Raw genomic sequence first — 15,953 nt, forward strand, 5'->3', positions numbered from 1 at the left:
AAATAAGGGAGGGGAAGATAAGGGAGACAAGATATAGTAATTGATGGACTTCCAAATGTTCCCTTTTAGTAATGCTGACATAATCACTATAGACTGATTTCCAGACATTTTTAATGGTAGAAAGAGTTCCTGAAACACTGGAATCCCAGAACTTCAAATAAATAAAAGCAAAGGTGTTCCAGGCAACCCTAACACCTGAGGTGGCCTGCAAGGGCTCCATTAAGGAGTGCTGAAACAGACCCTTGAAGGAACCTAGCCTTTCTGGACTTCTGTGACTTTGACAAAAAGCTCTAACAATAGATTTAGTGAGAACACTTAATCTTTATAAATCTATGCAGTATTATCCTTGACATGTTTAGCTGTATAACACCCTCTTTAATTATAATAACCATGTCTTATTATGAGATATGCTCTATGCTAAAAACTATAACAATATTATCTCACTTCATTGGCACAATGCTCCTATGAGGTATCAGTATCTTTTCTATGAAGGAAGACACTGAAGTTTCAAGAGGGTCAGATATTGGTCAAGGGCAAATGGTAAACAATCAGAAGCCACTGACTGCATTACAGTGATGTAGTAACCAACGCTATTGATTTATATGGTGGTGGTTGTGTGCCACCAGGTTGGTTCTGACTCACAGCGACCTGGTATAGTTTCTGCGGCTATAAATCTTTATGGGAGCAGAAAGCCTCATCTTTCTCCTGCAGAATGGCTGGTAGATTTGAACTACTGAACTTTCCGTTAGCAGGGCAGCTTGTAATCCACTATTCTATCAGGGTTCCTACAGATTTATATGAGGATTTGGGAATTGAACTCCAATGGTCACCTTTTAAGCAGTTACTTGAATCCTTTCTTTGTCTGGATGTCATGACACATGTTTATTTGCCAGTTCAAATCACCCAAATTTAATACTCCTAAAAATAGTAAAGGAACATGCCAAATTGGCAGAGTAGGTATGAAGTTGATACGGTGGTAGTATGAGAGGGAAGAAAAAGGAAGGAAGTTTACAACATGAACCAGCTGCTCTTCCTTAAGGAGAACAGAATAAAAGCCTGTCTAGGTAGAGAGCCAGACAAACATACCTACAAACACAAACAATAATTCAACAAAGACTAATTGAGCACTAAGAATTATTGCTCATTTGCAATAGTAGCAATAGTAGCAAATCTATAATCTTGGAACAAAGCTAACAAAAAATTAATAAGATTTTTATATGGAAAATTATAAAACTTCACTTATTGATATTCATAAAACTTGTTCTGAATAAATCTAGTGATATGGCAATATTTACGGATAAGAAGATGACAGTCCTCTGAAAAGGAATCTAAAAATGCAATGACTTCAATAACAGTCTCAGGATTTTTTTTTTTTTTAACATGTGTCTGACAAGCTGATTCCAAATTATTGAAGAGTAAATGTACAGGAACAGTCTACTTAATAAAGAAGATGGGAATTGTCCTTTGAACACCAGGATATAATTTAGAGTTCTTTAAAAGAAGCTGTGAGTTTGTTGTGGAACTACAAAGTGACTGTATAGAGAATCCATTCTACACAGGAATTTGGCATATGATAGGTTATTTCAATGAGGAAAAGAATGAACAGTCAATAAATGGTTGCTAGACCACTGGCTATTTTCAATAACTTCATATGGATGTGAAAGCTGGACAGTGAATAAGGAGGATCATGGAAGAATTGATGTCTTTGAGTTGTGGTGTTGGAGGAGAATACTGAAAGTGCCGTGGACTGCCAAAAGAACCAATAGTTCTGTTTTGGAAGAAGTACAACCAGAGTGCTCCTTGGAGGCCAAGATGGCTAAGCTTCATCTCTCATACTTTGGACACATTGTCCAGAGAGAACAGTCGCTGGAGAAGGAGGTCATTCTGGGTAAGATGGAGGGTCAGAGAAAAAGAGGAAGACCCCCAACGAGATGGATCAGCCAGGTGGCATCACTGATGGTGTCAAGTGTGGCAGCGGTGGTGGGGTTGGCCCAGGATTGGACATTGTTTCGTTCTGCTGTGCATGGGGTCGCTATGAGTCGGTTCCGACTCGATTGCACCTGACAACAACAACAAGACCACTGGATATGACTTCCAATTCCATTTAAAAGATAAAATAAAATTCAATCTCTTTGAAAAAAATAATTCAGGTAAAATAAATATGTAAACTTCCAATAAAATCTCAAGTAATTTGTAAAACACAAAATTTTTTATGAGGACATAGAGTACACTTTGCTAAAACTCAAATTCAGAAATCAAAAGGAAAATACTGATACATTTATCATGCCAATAAGTAAAACTTATGTAGGACAAAACATACCTTAAACATGGTTGAGAAAAATACAAATGGGAGAAAATAATGTATAGAAAATAATCAGTATCCAGATTATACAAATAAGTAAGAAAAATACAAACAATCCAATAGGGGGGAAAAAAAGGCCAATGTTGTGTTTAGACAACTCTTAAATGAACAAATGCAGTGAAGTAGCATTTTAAAAGTGCTTCAAATCACTAGTAATTTAAACAGCAATAAAACAGCATTTCTAATCTATCAGATAAAATAAAATTAAAATATTTGAATTAAGTATTGATGAGATAAAAACCAAGTGGTCATAAATTGATAAAACCACTTTTAATATCATATTAATAAAATTTATCAAAACTGAAAAATGCATACACACTCTAACTGAGAGAAACCATTTTTAGGAATATTTCCAAGAGAATTTTTTTCACACAGTTAGAAGGAGTATGTAGAAGGATGATTATCACAACAACAATAATAAAGCAATATGAATGTCTACCAAAAATATGTTATATACAAAGCAACACTCTGAAACAGTTATAAGAATAAGCTGGGTCTATATGTATCAACAAAGAGCTCAAAATCAGGATGCATAATGAAAAAAAGAAAGTTACAGAATGGTATAAATAACAACATAAGTCAAAAATAAACTTCACAGAATAATAACACATTAAAAGCATAAAAAAGTTTACAAGAAATCTTTTCACAGTATTGTTTATCATTCAGTTGTTGTGAAAGGGTTTAAGAAAAGGGTTTAAGGGGATTTTGCTTTATCTACAATGCTACAATTTTTAAGAGAATATATTTGTGATTATTTGCTTTTTTTTTTGGTAAGAAAATACATAAAATTCTAATGGAGGACTGAACCGAATAGGTACTAATTAGTGCTGTGTCTCTTCAGAGAAAGAAAAGCTTTATTCTAACCTGAGTGAATCAACAAAGGTTTAATGGGTTGCATGGCAGTTGGGCTGGACCTGGAATGATGATAGATTATCTCAGGTGTCGAAGGGAGAAAGGACAATCTACATGAGGCAAGAGCAGGGGCAGGGCACTGAGAAACAGGAGGCAATCTAGAGGACATGATATAAATGCAGAGAGGTGAAACTGGAAAATTAACTAGGGTTAGATATGCTCATCTGAAGGAAGGTTGGCATACTTTGGACATAAGACTTTCGTCTTACATATTTTGGACATGGTGTCAGGAGGGACCACTCGGTAAAGTAGAGGGTCCTTGAAGAAGAGCAGGAGCCCCAACAAGATGGCTTGACACCATGGCTGCAACCATAATCTCAAACATTGACTGCAGGATGGCTCAGAACTGGGTAGTGTTTTGTTCTATTGTATATATGGGGTTGCTATTAGTAGGAACCAATTTGGCAGCATCAGCAATCACAGGTGATTATGTTAATCATCAGTTTTACTTGTAGATTTGGATGTAGACTTCTTCCTCCATTTTTAATACTAATATTACAGATTCCTTTATATTCAGCTTCACTGTTTGATTAACAAATTAGTTATCCCTTCCCATATGGGAGACCCTGACCAATACACTTCAAGTATAGTCACTCTGTCTGGAGGCAGTGGAGGCTTGCGTGTTGCTATGAAGCTGAACAGGTTTCAGCAAAAGTTCTAGACTAAGACAGACTAGAAACAAAGACCTGATGATCTCCATCTGAAAACCTGCCCAAACCCTATAGAACACAGATCCAATCTGCAAACCATCATGGGAATGGTAAAGGACCGGGCAGTATTTCATTCTGTTGTGCATGAAGTCACCATGAATTGAGGGCCAACACAGCAGTAGCTAGCAAGAATAACAAAGAGAAATGTAGTTTTTCCTCTACATTCCCAACCCATGGGTTATAAAATTCTACAATCTTTAAAAAAAAAAAAATTAAAACATTTCATTTAGGCTTTCTTTGTGGAATCTGGGCTATCTAGGGAAACCATGGCTACATAATATTTGATCTGACTTTTCACATTTGCCCGTTAATTACTTTTCCTCTCAATATGGAGCTCTGGTCGCTCGGTGGTTAAGCGCTTGACTGCTAACCAAACAATTGATGAGCCCATCCAGTGGCTCTGCAGGAGAAACACTTAGGGTTCTTCTCTCGTAAATATTATACCTAGGAAATCCTATGGCATGGTTCTACTCTGTTACACAGGACGACAGAGTTAACAATAGATGTGACAATACCTAACAACTTGGGAGAAAAGTGAGGATTTCTGCTCTGCAAAGATTTACAGCATGGGAACCCTGTGCAGGGTCACCATGAGTTGAAAACAACTCAACAGTACTTAACAACACCAACACTAATTTGTAATCTTTCCAACAATCAGGCCAAATGTGAGAAGGTATTTTTCAGAGAGGAAGAAACTGCTCCAAATTTAAGGAGCACAACAAGGGCTGAAGTATGCTGATGAGGAAAGTCCACTCCTTATCCACCTTCCCACAACCCCTACCTAGCCTACCCATGAAATGACCCGCCTAGGGTCTAGGGAAGCTCAGCTAGGGGTTGAGAGATGAATGAAAAGGAAAGATGGTATTATACCCAGCACAATGTTTATGGCAAAAACCACTAGTTGCTTGTCAAAATCTTTAGCCAAGCCCATGACTACCCAACACTCAACAACAGAGTGTGAGAAGCAATGTGTGCTGCCTGGAGATCTGGGACTTAAGAAATTGAGCCTGTACCCTCTGCAATTTCTTTCCCTTTCCAACCAGCTAGGCATGGCAGTTGCTATTGAGTTGCTTCCAACTTATGGGAACCCCATGCATTACATTTATGTTAATATAGAATTTTCTTGGCTGTAACTTTACAGAAGTAGATCAGTAAACCTTTCTTCTGAGGTATCAGTGAGTGAATTCTGATCCACAACCTTTAGGTTAGTTTTTGCTCTTGTCAAGTGCTACTGAATCGCTTCTGACTCACAGTATAGGGCTTTCAAAGAGCAGCGGGTGGTTAGCAGTCTGGCACTTATCATACAGCACCACACCAGGACACCCTTGTTGTTGTTAAGTGTCTTAGAGTTGGGTCCGACTCATTGCAACCTTACATAGGGTTTCTGAGGAGCAGATGGTGGGTTTGAACTGCCGACCTGTGGTTCATAGACCAGTGCTGATCCTATAACACCATACCAGGAATACGTTAAGTGATTTGTTGTTGTTGTTAAGTGCCGTCAGTTCCGACTCATAGCGACCCTCCTGTAAAGGGTTTCTCAGTAGTGGTTGGTGAGTATGAACTGCTGCCCTTGCTGATCAAACTGATCTTGTAGTCCAGTGCTTATCCTACAGCAGCACACCATTAGTCCTGAGCAAACTGTTGGTGCCACCCAGGGACATTTTCACCAAAATTGTTATCAATAAAGCCCAAGGGCAGCGACTTTCAAAGTATGCTCTACAGACCACTGCAGACTCTTGAGACCCTTTTGCTGGGAGGCCACAAGGTCAAAACTATTTTCATACTAACATCTGTGGGTCTACAGGATAAGAATTATACTGCTAACCACAAGATTAATCCTAGTCCAGCAGCTACTCCAGGGGAGAAAGAGGAAGCTTTTGCTCCCGTAAAGATTTATAGCCTTGAAAACGCTATACAGGATTGTTATGAGTCAGAACCAATTTGACAGCACATTAATAACAACACCAAGTGGACATTAACGAATCCTGGTGGCGCAATGGTTAAGTGCTAGGCTTCTAACCAAGAGGTTGGTATTTCAAACCCTTTCATTTGCTGTGCAGGAGAAAGACCTGACAATGTGTTCCTGGGTCAAAGAGAGCCTTGAAAACCCTATAAGGGCAGGTCTATTTTGTCCCATAGGATTGCTGAGTACAAACCAACTCGATAGGACGGACCTAGCACCAACACCATCACCAGGGTATTATGTGCCTTTTTCACACTCGTTCTGTTACACAAGTCTTTAAGAAGCTACATGATGTGATAAAATAACATTTGAATTCAAAAGTAGATATGACATGTTGTTGTTGTTATGTGCCATGGAGTCAGTTCCGACTCATAGCGACCCTGTACAGCGTTTCCGAGGCTTTAAGTATTTACGGGAGCAGAAGGACTCAACTTTCTCCAGTGGAACATCTGGTCGTTTGGAACTGCTGACCTTGAAGTTAGTATTAATAGCCCAATTTGTAACCACGATGTTACCAGAGTTCCTTAGATAGGACATATAAGGTATAAAGAATAGCAATAAATCATACTGTTCTTCCTTGAAAAAAAAATAGATATGAGAATCTACCTCACCTCTATTAAGCTAGAAATTAAAGAGATTTGCAAAAAATGAATAATAACCTTGCTTTTTCTTTATTAGTTTTGGAAAATATGGTTATTTTCCATGAAAACATGACATTATGTTAACAAGTTAATTGATTTGTTATTTGAAAATGACTCAAATATTTTTAAATTTCAGGCCTGATTTCTATATAGTAAATGTCAATGGTAAACAGAAGCTCCCTGAGGAACTTAATGCTTAAAAAGTATAAAGGGATTGTAGGAAAGAGTTTGAGAACCACTGCTCTAGGAGATGAGGAGAGTAACTTGGTGAGAACGTGACTTCCTGAAGGACTGAAAATGGAATGAATCTTCCCTGCAAACTGGATCAACTGAAATCCTGCAGGCCCAACAATGGCAGTACTGACCTCAAGCACCACTGGACTGCCGCAGTAGCCAAGGACCCGCAGGCTGCTCTAACGCCAACCTAAATCGATATTCAGTGGGACTTTCTGGACTCAACAGTGTGATCAAGAACAATGAATGCAAGTGACTGTACAGTTAGTTCACAAAGAGATAACCTTAGGATCACTAGTAAGGTTGTGCTATAAAAGAGAAATACTTTTGCTTTCGGTCATTGTATCTTTTTTAAAAATAGCATCTTGATTTTAAATAACACAGAAAATGGTGATGCAAACAAACGTTACTATATAAAAATCCTAAAACATACATTGTTGTTGTTGTCAAATGCCATTAAGTTGGTTCCGACCCATAGCAACCCTGTATAGGGTTTCTGAAGAGCAGCTGGTGAGCTTGAACCACCAATATTGTGATTCAAACCAACTTTGCAGTCCAGCGTATTTACCCACAGTGTCACACTAGGACTCGCTTGCTTATTTGAGCAATAAACCGTCAATATTTCAGGCTGCTATGTCATTGAAAAATAGAAGGTGCAACAGTCACTTCTGATACCTGAAAGGCAGACCATGTTCCTAAGAAGCCTATAGCCTGTGGCTAGAAAGAGCCAGTTTGTTGTTACATTTATTGTTACTTTTTGCTTTTGGCAGCATTTTGTAAGACTTAGGTGAATCCAAGAAAAAGTTGATTACTTCTCAAGCAGATACATGAGAGAAAATAAAATATTCAGTAATTGAAGACCCCGTAAAATTAAAAGGAAGAGCACTGATGTTACATGTTGAGCTGTTAAGCACAAGTCCAAAAATTCAAATCCACCAGTCAGTGCATGGGTGAAGCTGAGAATTTCTGCTCCCATAAACATTTACAGCCTTGGAAACCCTATTCAAGGCCATTATCAGTCGGAAACAACTCCATCATGTACAACAACAGCAAGGTGGAAAGAACCAACTGCTTCTATACCTCCAGAGGAGCAGGAGGTTAAGATTTGCTGTTGCTCATAGTCTTTCCCAAAGGCTTCCCATTAACATTTCACTCCTTCAGAATGGGACCCAGCCATGAGGTTAATCTGAGACTATGACTGTTATCTCTCTAATCTCTCTACCCAAATGTACTGTTTAGATGGCTTAGAGGTAAATTCCACTCAAACAAAAAAGTACGGAAACAAAACAAATTTAATTACTACATCCACAAGAGAACATGGTGTATTATAGACAAATGGAACTGAATAGAAGCAAAAACCAAGTTTTGAATGGCATGATTTTGCTAAAGTAGCCATAAGTATAGCTGGAAAAAGTTTTATAATTTCTCAAACTTAAAATAGCTCCCAATGACGGCAGAGTACCAAACACACCACTTCAAACTGGCCATACAAGATAATGGACAAAGAGCAACTTCTCTGAGGCTCTGGAGCCTTTTAAGAGAATAGACACAGTTCTTCCAAGAGAGCAGAAGAAAGAGTTAAAAAGGCCAACTAAGCTAATTACTCCACTAACAGTGCTAGGAAAGTTTATTGTTATTAACTGCCGTCGGGCCGGTTCCGACTCATAACTACCCTGTATATGGTTTCCAAGGAGCGGCTGATGAACTTGAGCCGCCGACCTTGCAGTTCATACCAAGCTTTCTCAGTCCAGTGCATTATCCCACAGCACTACACCAGAACTCCAAGAACATCTGTAATCCCTTCTTAAAAGGCTGTCATTTGCTATGGTTTAGTCTACACTGTAAATCCCCAAACTTCCATTTTTTGAATGGGAAACAGCTGCAAACATCCATTAACAATAGGAAGTGGATTGCATGGAGTATTAATACTAGAAAATTGGAAGTGATCAAAAAGTAAATATAACACATAAAGATCAATGTCTTATGTGCCTTTGAGTCTTTTGTAGCTCATAGCGACCTTATACAAAACAAAATGAAACCTTGCCTGGTCCTGCACCTCCTCTCAAGTGTTGTTACACTTGAAACCATTGCTGTTGCCACTGTACCAATCCATCTCAATGGGGGTCTTCCTATGTTTCCCTGACCCTCCACTTCTCCAGGGACTGGTTCCTCCTGAAAACATGTCAAAAGTATGAGAGATGAATCTCATCATTTTAGCTTCTAAGGAGCATTCTGATTATACTTCCAACACAGATTTGTTTGTTCTTCTGGCAGTCCATGGTACATTAATATTTTCCTCCAACACCATAACTCAAAGGCATCAATTCTTCTACAGTCTTCCTTATTTACTGTCCAACTTTCACACACATGTGAGGCTATTGAAAATACCATGGCTTGGGTCAGGTGCACTTTAGTATAGTGAAAGAACGCAACCTTGGCACACACCTTTCCTGATTTTAAACCTTTCAATATCCCCTTCTTCTTTCTGAATGTTTGCCTTTTGGTCGATGTACAGGTTCCTCATGAGCACAATCAAGTGTTCTGGAATACCTATTCTTTACAATGTGATCCATAGCTTGTCATGACCCTCACAGTCAAAAGCCTTTGCATAATCAATAAAACACAAATAAACATCTTCCTATAGTCTCTGTTTTCAGTCAAGATCCATCTGAAGTCAGCAATGATATTCCTCATTTCACATTTTCTTCTGAATCAGGCTTGAATTTTGGGCAGTTCCTCGTCAACGCAGAGTTGCAACTGTTTTTAAATTATCTTCAGCAAAATTTTACTTGCATGTGGTATTAATGATATTGTTGGATGGCTTTCACATTCTGTTGGGTCAACTTTCTTTGTTGTTGTTGTTGTTGTTAAGTGCCGTCGAGTCGGTTTCGACCCATAGCGACCCTGAATAGGGTTTCCGAGGCTGTAAATCTTTACGGGAGCAGAACGCCTCATCTTCCTCCCGCGGAGCGGCTGGTAGTTTCGAACTGCTGACCTTCCGGTTCGCAACTTTCTTTAGAATGGGTATAAATATGGATTTCTTCCAATCAATTGGCCAGGTAGCTATCTTCCAAATTTTTGGCATAGATGATTGAGCACCTCCAGTGTTTCAACAGGTTGTTCAAAGATTTTTATTTGTGTTCTGTCAATTCCTGGATCCTTGTTTTCCACCATTACCTTCAGGTTAAGTTTGCACTTCTTTCTTCAGTACCATCAGTTCTAGATCATGTGCTACCTCTCGAAATGGTTGAATATCAACCATTTCTTTTTGGTATGGTGACTCTGTATTCCTTCTATCTTCTTTTGATGTCTTTTACATCATTCAATATTTTGCCCATGTTGCTGTTGTTTTTAAGTGCCATCGACTCAGTTCTGATTCATACCAACCCTGTACAGGGTTTCAGAGGAGTGGTTGGTGGATTTGAACCACTGACCTTGTGATTATCGTCCAGTGCTTGTGCTACAATGCAACACAATGACTACTATAGAACTCTTCAATATTGCAAGTTAAGGACTGAATTTTTCTTCAGTTCTTTCAGCTTGGAATGCTGAGTGTGCTCAGCATTATGTGTAAAAAGAGGAGACCATACAGATATTTGGATGGTCATGGGAGCAGAGTGTAGTAGAAGGTGCATATCTGCTGTTCCATCTCCACAGCAATAGAATTGTTGCCACACATCTAACTGCCAGCTGGGACAATATTCCCCAGCCTTCCTTGTAATGAGAATATGACCATGTTCTCAGCAATGTTATGTAAGCAGTAGTTACAGATAGACTTCCAGATTTGGATACCTTGGATCCTCATGTTCTTTTTCTCCGAGCCGTCATTTGGTACCTAAAAGAGATAAACCCTGTTTGGACAATACAGATGATTATGGTGTTCTAGGAAGTGGCCAAACAACTTGGAAGGAACCATGGTCCCTAAATGACCTCAAGGAGAAGAGCTGCCACAGCAATCAGACTTTCACACTGCGCCTATCCCTTGAAAGGAAAGCAATCCGAACCTCTTTGTCCTTTAAGACAAATTGGGTTAAGTCTTTTGATTACAGTCATTTTCCTGTCACGAGTAAATGGCTGATGCCAGAAATCCACTTCTTAGACCTTGGGCTTGTGACTTTGTCTTTGTGAAAATATCTACATGCATGTATGTGCACACCAATGCATGCTCTAAAAAATGTTGGGTTAAAGAACAACCTTGGAGTTTAAGATTACATAGAATTAAGAGTAGCCAGGACTGGTTGATCCTAACACTGACTTACATAAACATGCCTGCTTAGCCTCAGTATCCTGTGCAATCCTGCAGACCAAAAACAGCAGCCCTGATCTCAGACTCCACGATGTTGATCCAGCTGTAAACACCTCCAGGCTATTATAATGCCAACCAAACAACATGCTAAATTGGATTTTTGGGGTTCAAAAGGGTAATCAAGAACAAGAAGGCATGTTCTACATAGAGATAACAGACCAGCCTATAAACTTAATAACAGAAGTCTACAGACCTTTGACCCATCACCCACATCCAGGCTATATCAGAGGGAAGAGATAGCAATTGATCGTCCAGAGAGACTGGCTGGAGAGCTATGCATTTCCTGCTCCGTCCCTGTCCCCACTTGCCCCACTGAAAGCCACAAGACGAAGAATTTCAGGATTCCATGTTTTTGAGCCTGAACCAGACCCAAGCTGGGGAAAGAATGTTGTTTTTAAATGCTGTAGAGTTAGTTCTAACTCATAGTGACCCTGCATAGGGTTTCCGAGGAGCAGCTGGTGGGTTTGAACCGTTGACATCATGGTTAGCAATCAAGTGCTTATCCTACAGCACCACACCAAGACTCAGGGGAGAACATAGATATGTATAATTGAATGAGAAACCTAAGCTTCGATGTAGATTGAACTGGGTTTCTTAGTAATCTAAAAATGAGACTGTTCATTTCTTAATGATCACAAAACCTATCAGCTCTGCCTGAGTTATTTAGGAGAGAAGAAAAATAACCAACATAGCATGTTTAAAAGGCAACAGAAAGAAAATTTCAAGATGCTTTATCTGTTGTACCCACCACGGGCAGCTCGTTCTATAAGTGAAGTTGACTAGGTTTAGGTGTTATTCTGATCATTTAATTTGAATAGTCAACAAGATACTTTATGAAGCTACCCATCTGGCCTAGAATGTTCAATTCAGGTTTCTTTTACATGAGACATATACTTTTATCTTATTTGGCTGAATCCTATTTGATACAGTCTCTGTTATATGTTAAAAGCTCCTTCCAGTAAATAAGAAAAAGTTAAACAAGTCTATAGAAATATGAATGAAGGAGAGCAGGTAATTTGCAAAGGGAAGAAATAATTCTAGCAATAATACAAGAAATTACAGTTTTTTAAAAAGGGTACAATTTTCCATTTCTCAAGTTGGCATAACTTTTAAATATGAATCTGGCTAGAAAGGATCTAGAGAAAAAGGTATTCTCATCCAACATTGAGGGAAGTATAATTTAGATATTCTTTTTGAGAGTACTTTAGAAACAGCATTTAGAAAATTCAAAATGCATTTGTATATGTGTGTGTTTGGGTGTGTGTGTTTACATAATGTATAGAAAAGGGTCTGGAAAAATACATAGTATTTCTGTTTCTCAGAAGAGGGAGAAGGTGTAATTTTTGTGACCACATATCATCTTTACAATTAAAATATTTTAACAAAAAAAATCAGTTACACTAGCTTTTTAAAGATTAAGTAAAGACACTATAAAATATTTTAATTGCTTTATTTCCCTTTAAAACAGACGTGTTAGTTGTTCAGCATGCATCGCCTACTTAAGTTTGAATAAATGTTGGCAACCTGAACCTTTCTTTAATATACTTGCTGTTTAGTATTTCACAACTGAATAGAGATGGAGCTTCCTTAATTGGTACAGGATGATACTTTACGACCCCGGAAGGCATCGAATAAAACTTGTTTTTAGCAATCAAAGATCAAAACAATTTTAGGGAAAACATTTTAAAATAAAGTTAGGATTTAAATTTCTAATAAGAATGATGAATTTTATTATTAGCTTTTATCTTTTCTTTTTGGCAGAGACTGTTCTCAATTTTTAATCACGTGTGCCAAGAAAATGACCTTCTGTCTACCCATATTAACGTACCTGCCTGTTTTCAGACAGCACTAATCAAAAGTAGCAGCAAGTATTCCAAGAAATCTTTCTGATTTTTTTTTTTTTTAATCTCAAAGTCTTAAGTGAAAAGTAGGTCATTTAAAATATAAGGAGACATTCTTACTTGGTCCTCAAAAGACAGAGCCTGAGCAACATCTCTTGGAAATCCATCAATAACAATGCCCTCTTCATCAGGTATTTGCATCAATTTCTGTTTTATTTCTGTAATTGTCGTTTCCTTTTACAAAGAGAAAAGATGGGGAAAAAACACAGGTAAGTCTAGTTCACTTAAAACTGGTACATAAATCTTTGAAGAGTAAAAGCAAATTTGATAGCAGTACCTGTGGGGCCAATTCTCCCGTTGTAATTATTTTGGCAATCAGACTCCATTTCCTATTGCTGCTGGTACTGTGGATCTTCTTTCTTAATAATTCTCCCACTGAAATGTACTGGAATCCATAACGTTCTGCAATTTTCAAACTCTGAGTACCCTTTCCACTTCCTGGGCCACCTATCATTTAAAAAGGGCAAAATCATGACCTCTGATAGAATTTTAAAAACTTCCTTTTGTAAAACTATTACTTTCATCTTGGAATCACAGGGTGATGCAAAGAGTTAATGCACTTTGCTGCTAACCAAAGATTGGAAGTTCGAGTACACCCAGATATGCTTCTGAATAAACGTCTGGTGATCTACTTCTGAAAAATCAGTCATTGAAAATCCTATGGAGTACAACTCTACTCTGACACAATATGGTCACTACGAGTTAGATTTAACTCAACAGCACTGGTACCTTTAACTTGAGATAGATTCTGGGTCACCAGTACCATGGTGGGTAACTATTCGATCTGTGGCATTTTTCAGTGCGACCTTGAAGTCCCTGGATAGTACAAATGACTAACGTGCTCTGAAACTGACCAAAGGGCTGGTGGTTTGAGAGCATCCAAAGGCACAGGGAAAGCAAGACATGATAATGTGATTTTGAAAACTCAGCCATTGAAATTCCTGTGGATCACAGTTCTACTTTAATACACATGGTATCATCAAGAGACAGAGTCAGTTCAATGGCAACAGATTTTCACTTGTTCATGTTAACTCTGTATGTGGAACAAGTGTGGAATTAGTCAAGGAAAGTGTAAAACTGTCTTGACAAACTGTATTAGATGAAAGAGACTAGCGTAGTGGTTACGAGTCAGGCTGCTAATCTCAAGGTCAGCAATCGGAAACTACCAGACATTCGGTGGGATAAAGATGAGGCATTCTGCTCCAGTAAAGATTTACAGCCTCGGAAACCCCATACAGGGTCTCTATGAGTTGAAACTGAATCCATGGCGCACCCCCACCACTACCACATTTTACTAAATATATAACACTTTTTAAAATTTTCAAACAATGCAGTTATTATTTTTTCTATGTAAAGTCTAATAATTTGTTCTGTGTTCAAAGAAAAATCTAAGGGATACAAAAGAAAATCTCAGAAATATGTCCTATGTCAACAGAGTTAATGTACAATTTGATGAAATACAACCATTATTTTTAAACCAAAGGCACATCAATATGAACACAGTGGTGGTGGTGGTGATGGTGTGCCGAGGAATCAGTTCAGACTCATAGCAACCCTGTATAGATTTTCCAAGGTTGTAAATCTTTATGGGAAAAGAAAGCCTCATCTTTCTCTTGTAAATCGCTGGTAGTTTCAAACTGCTGACCATAAGATTAGTAGCCCAAATAGTAACCACTACGCTACTAGAGCTCCTTCAATATCAAACTTATTTTGAATTTAAAGGACAAAAGGCAAGAGCTTTAAATAAATAATGTTTATTTAAATATTTAATACACATGTCTGAGATTTTAATCATTTTCTTTTGTATCCCTTAGATTTTCCTTGGCTAAGTCAACACTTGTTCCACATACAGAGTTAGCATGGAAAAGTGAGAACTGGTTGCCATTGCGTCTGAGACTGTCTCATAGTGATACCATATGTATTAAAGTAGAACTGTGATCCACAGGGATTTCAATGGCTGACTTTTCAAATTTTCTTACCTTTCTTTCCTTTAAATTCAAAATAACTTTTAAACTATGAACATGCAGAGCACATTGAAAAGGTCTTTAAGATAAAATACTTTCCAGAACTCATGGTAAATTTGAGTTTTTGGTTCATTAATATCAGTGACATTTTCAGTTTTCAGAACTCATGGTAAATTTGAGTTTTTGATTCATTAGCATTAATGACATTTTCAATGTAACTAATTACCAATCACTGATTGCTGTTGTTGCTGTTGTTAGTTCATTCATGGTGACCTCATGCATAATGGAATGAAATGCTGCCCAGTTCTGGGCCATCCCGAAGATGCATTGCAGACTGAACCATTATAATTCCCGAGATTTTTATTGTATTTTCAGAAGTAATTCACCAGGACTTTCTCCCTACTCTGTCTTAGTCTGGAAGCCTCCAGAAGGAAATGAATTAGCTTGGAATCAAGTCCTGGTTTCCTGAATGGAAGTCAAGAACTCCACCATGGAATCACCAATACTTTAATCATTTGCAATTCCCTTTAAAAAAAAAAAGTAAAATGCTTAATACATATAACTCAGAATTTGTTTCCAAACCTCATTAGATTCATTGTCTAGTTAAATTTATATTTCTGAATCGAGACTATTGGAATTTATTGGAACAAACTACTGGATTTACAAGACCAAGTAATGTTCCAAATAAAGTCCAGTATGCAGTTATGTGATGGAAATTATCAAAATGAAACATTTTCAAGTACCTAACCAAAAACATGCAATCAAGATGTATTGATTATTACTGGAGATTGGAATGCAAAGGTTGGGAGCAAAGAGGAAGGAACAGTAGTTGAAAAATATAGCCTTGGTGATACAAATAATACTGGGGAACACATGACAGAATTATGAAAAACCAATGATTTGTTCATTTCAAATACCTTCTTTAGACAGCACAACAGATGACTATACACATGGACCTCA

General features: G+C 38.0%; 1 protein-coding gene across 1 annotated transcript in view; it reads right to left on the reverse strand.

Annotated features, from left to right (window-relative positions):
- LOC102812179 (adenylate kinase isoenzyme 5-like) overlaps positions 1-15,953 on the reverse strand; it is a 442,715-nt gene that overhangs the window by 395,643 nt on the left and 31,119 nt on the right. The window contains exons 4-5 of the mRNA XM_006831024.1: positions 13,307-13,476; positions 13,090-13,203 (exon numbers count right to left, since the gene is read on the reverse strand). Of these exons, the coding sequence (XP_006831087.1) occupies positions 13,090-13,203; positions 13,307-13,476 (284 nt within the window). The remainder of the gene's footprint in view (positions 1-13,089; positions 13,204-13,306; positions 13,477-15,953) is intronic.

Source organism: Chrysochloris asiatica, unplaced genomic scaffold (assembly GCF_000296735.1).
Source record: "Chrysochloris asiatica unplaced genomic scaffold, ChrAsi1.0 scaffold00002, whole genome shotgun sequence".
Lineage (NCBI taxonomy): Eukaryota > Metazoa > Chordata > Mammalia > Afrosoricida > Chrysochloridae > Chrysochloris > Chrysochloris asiatica.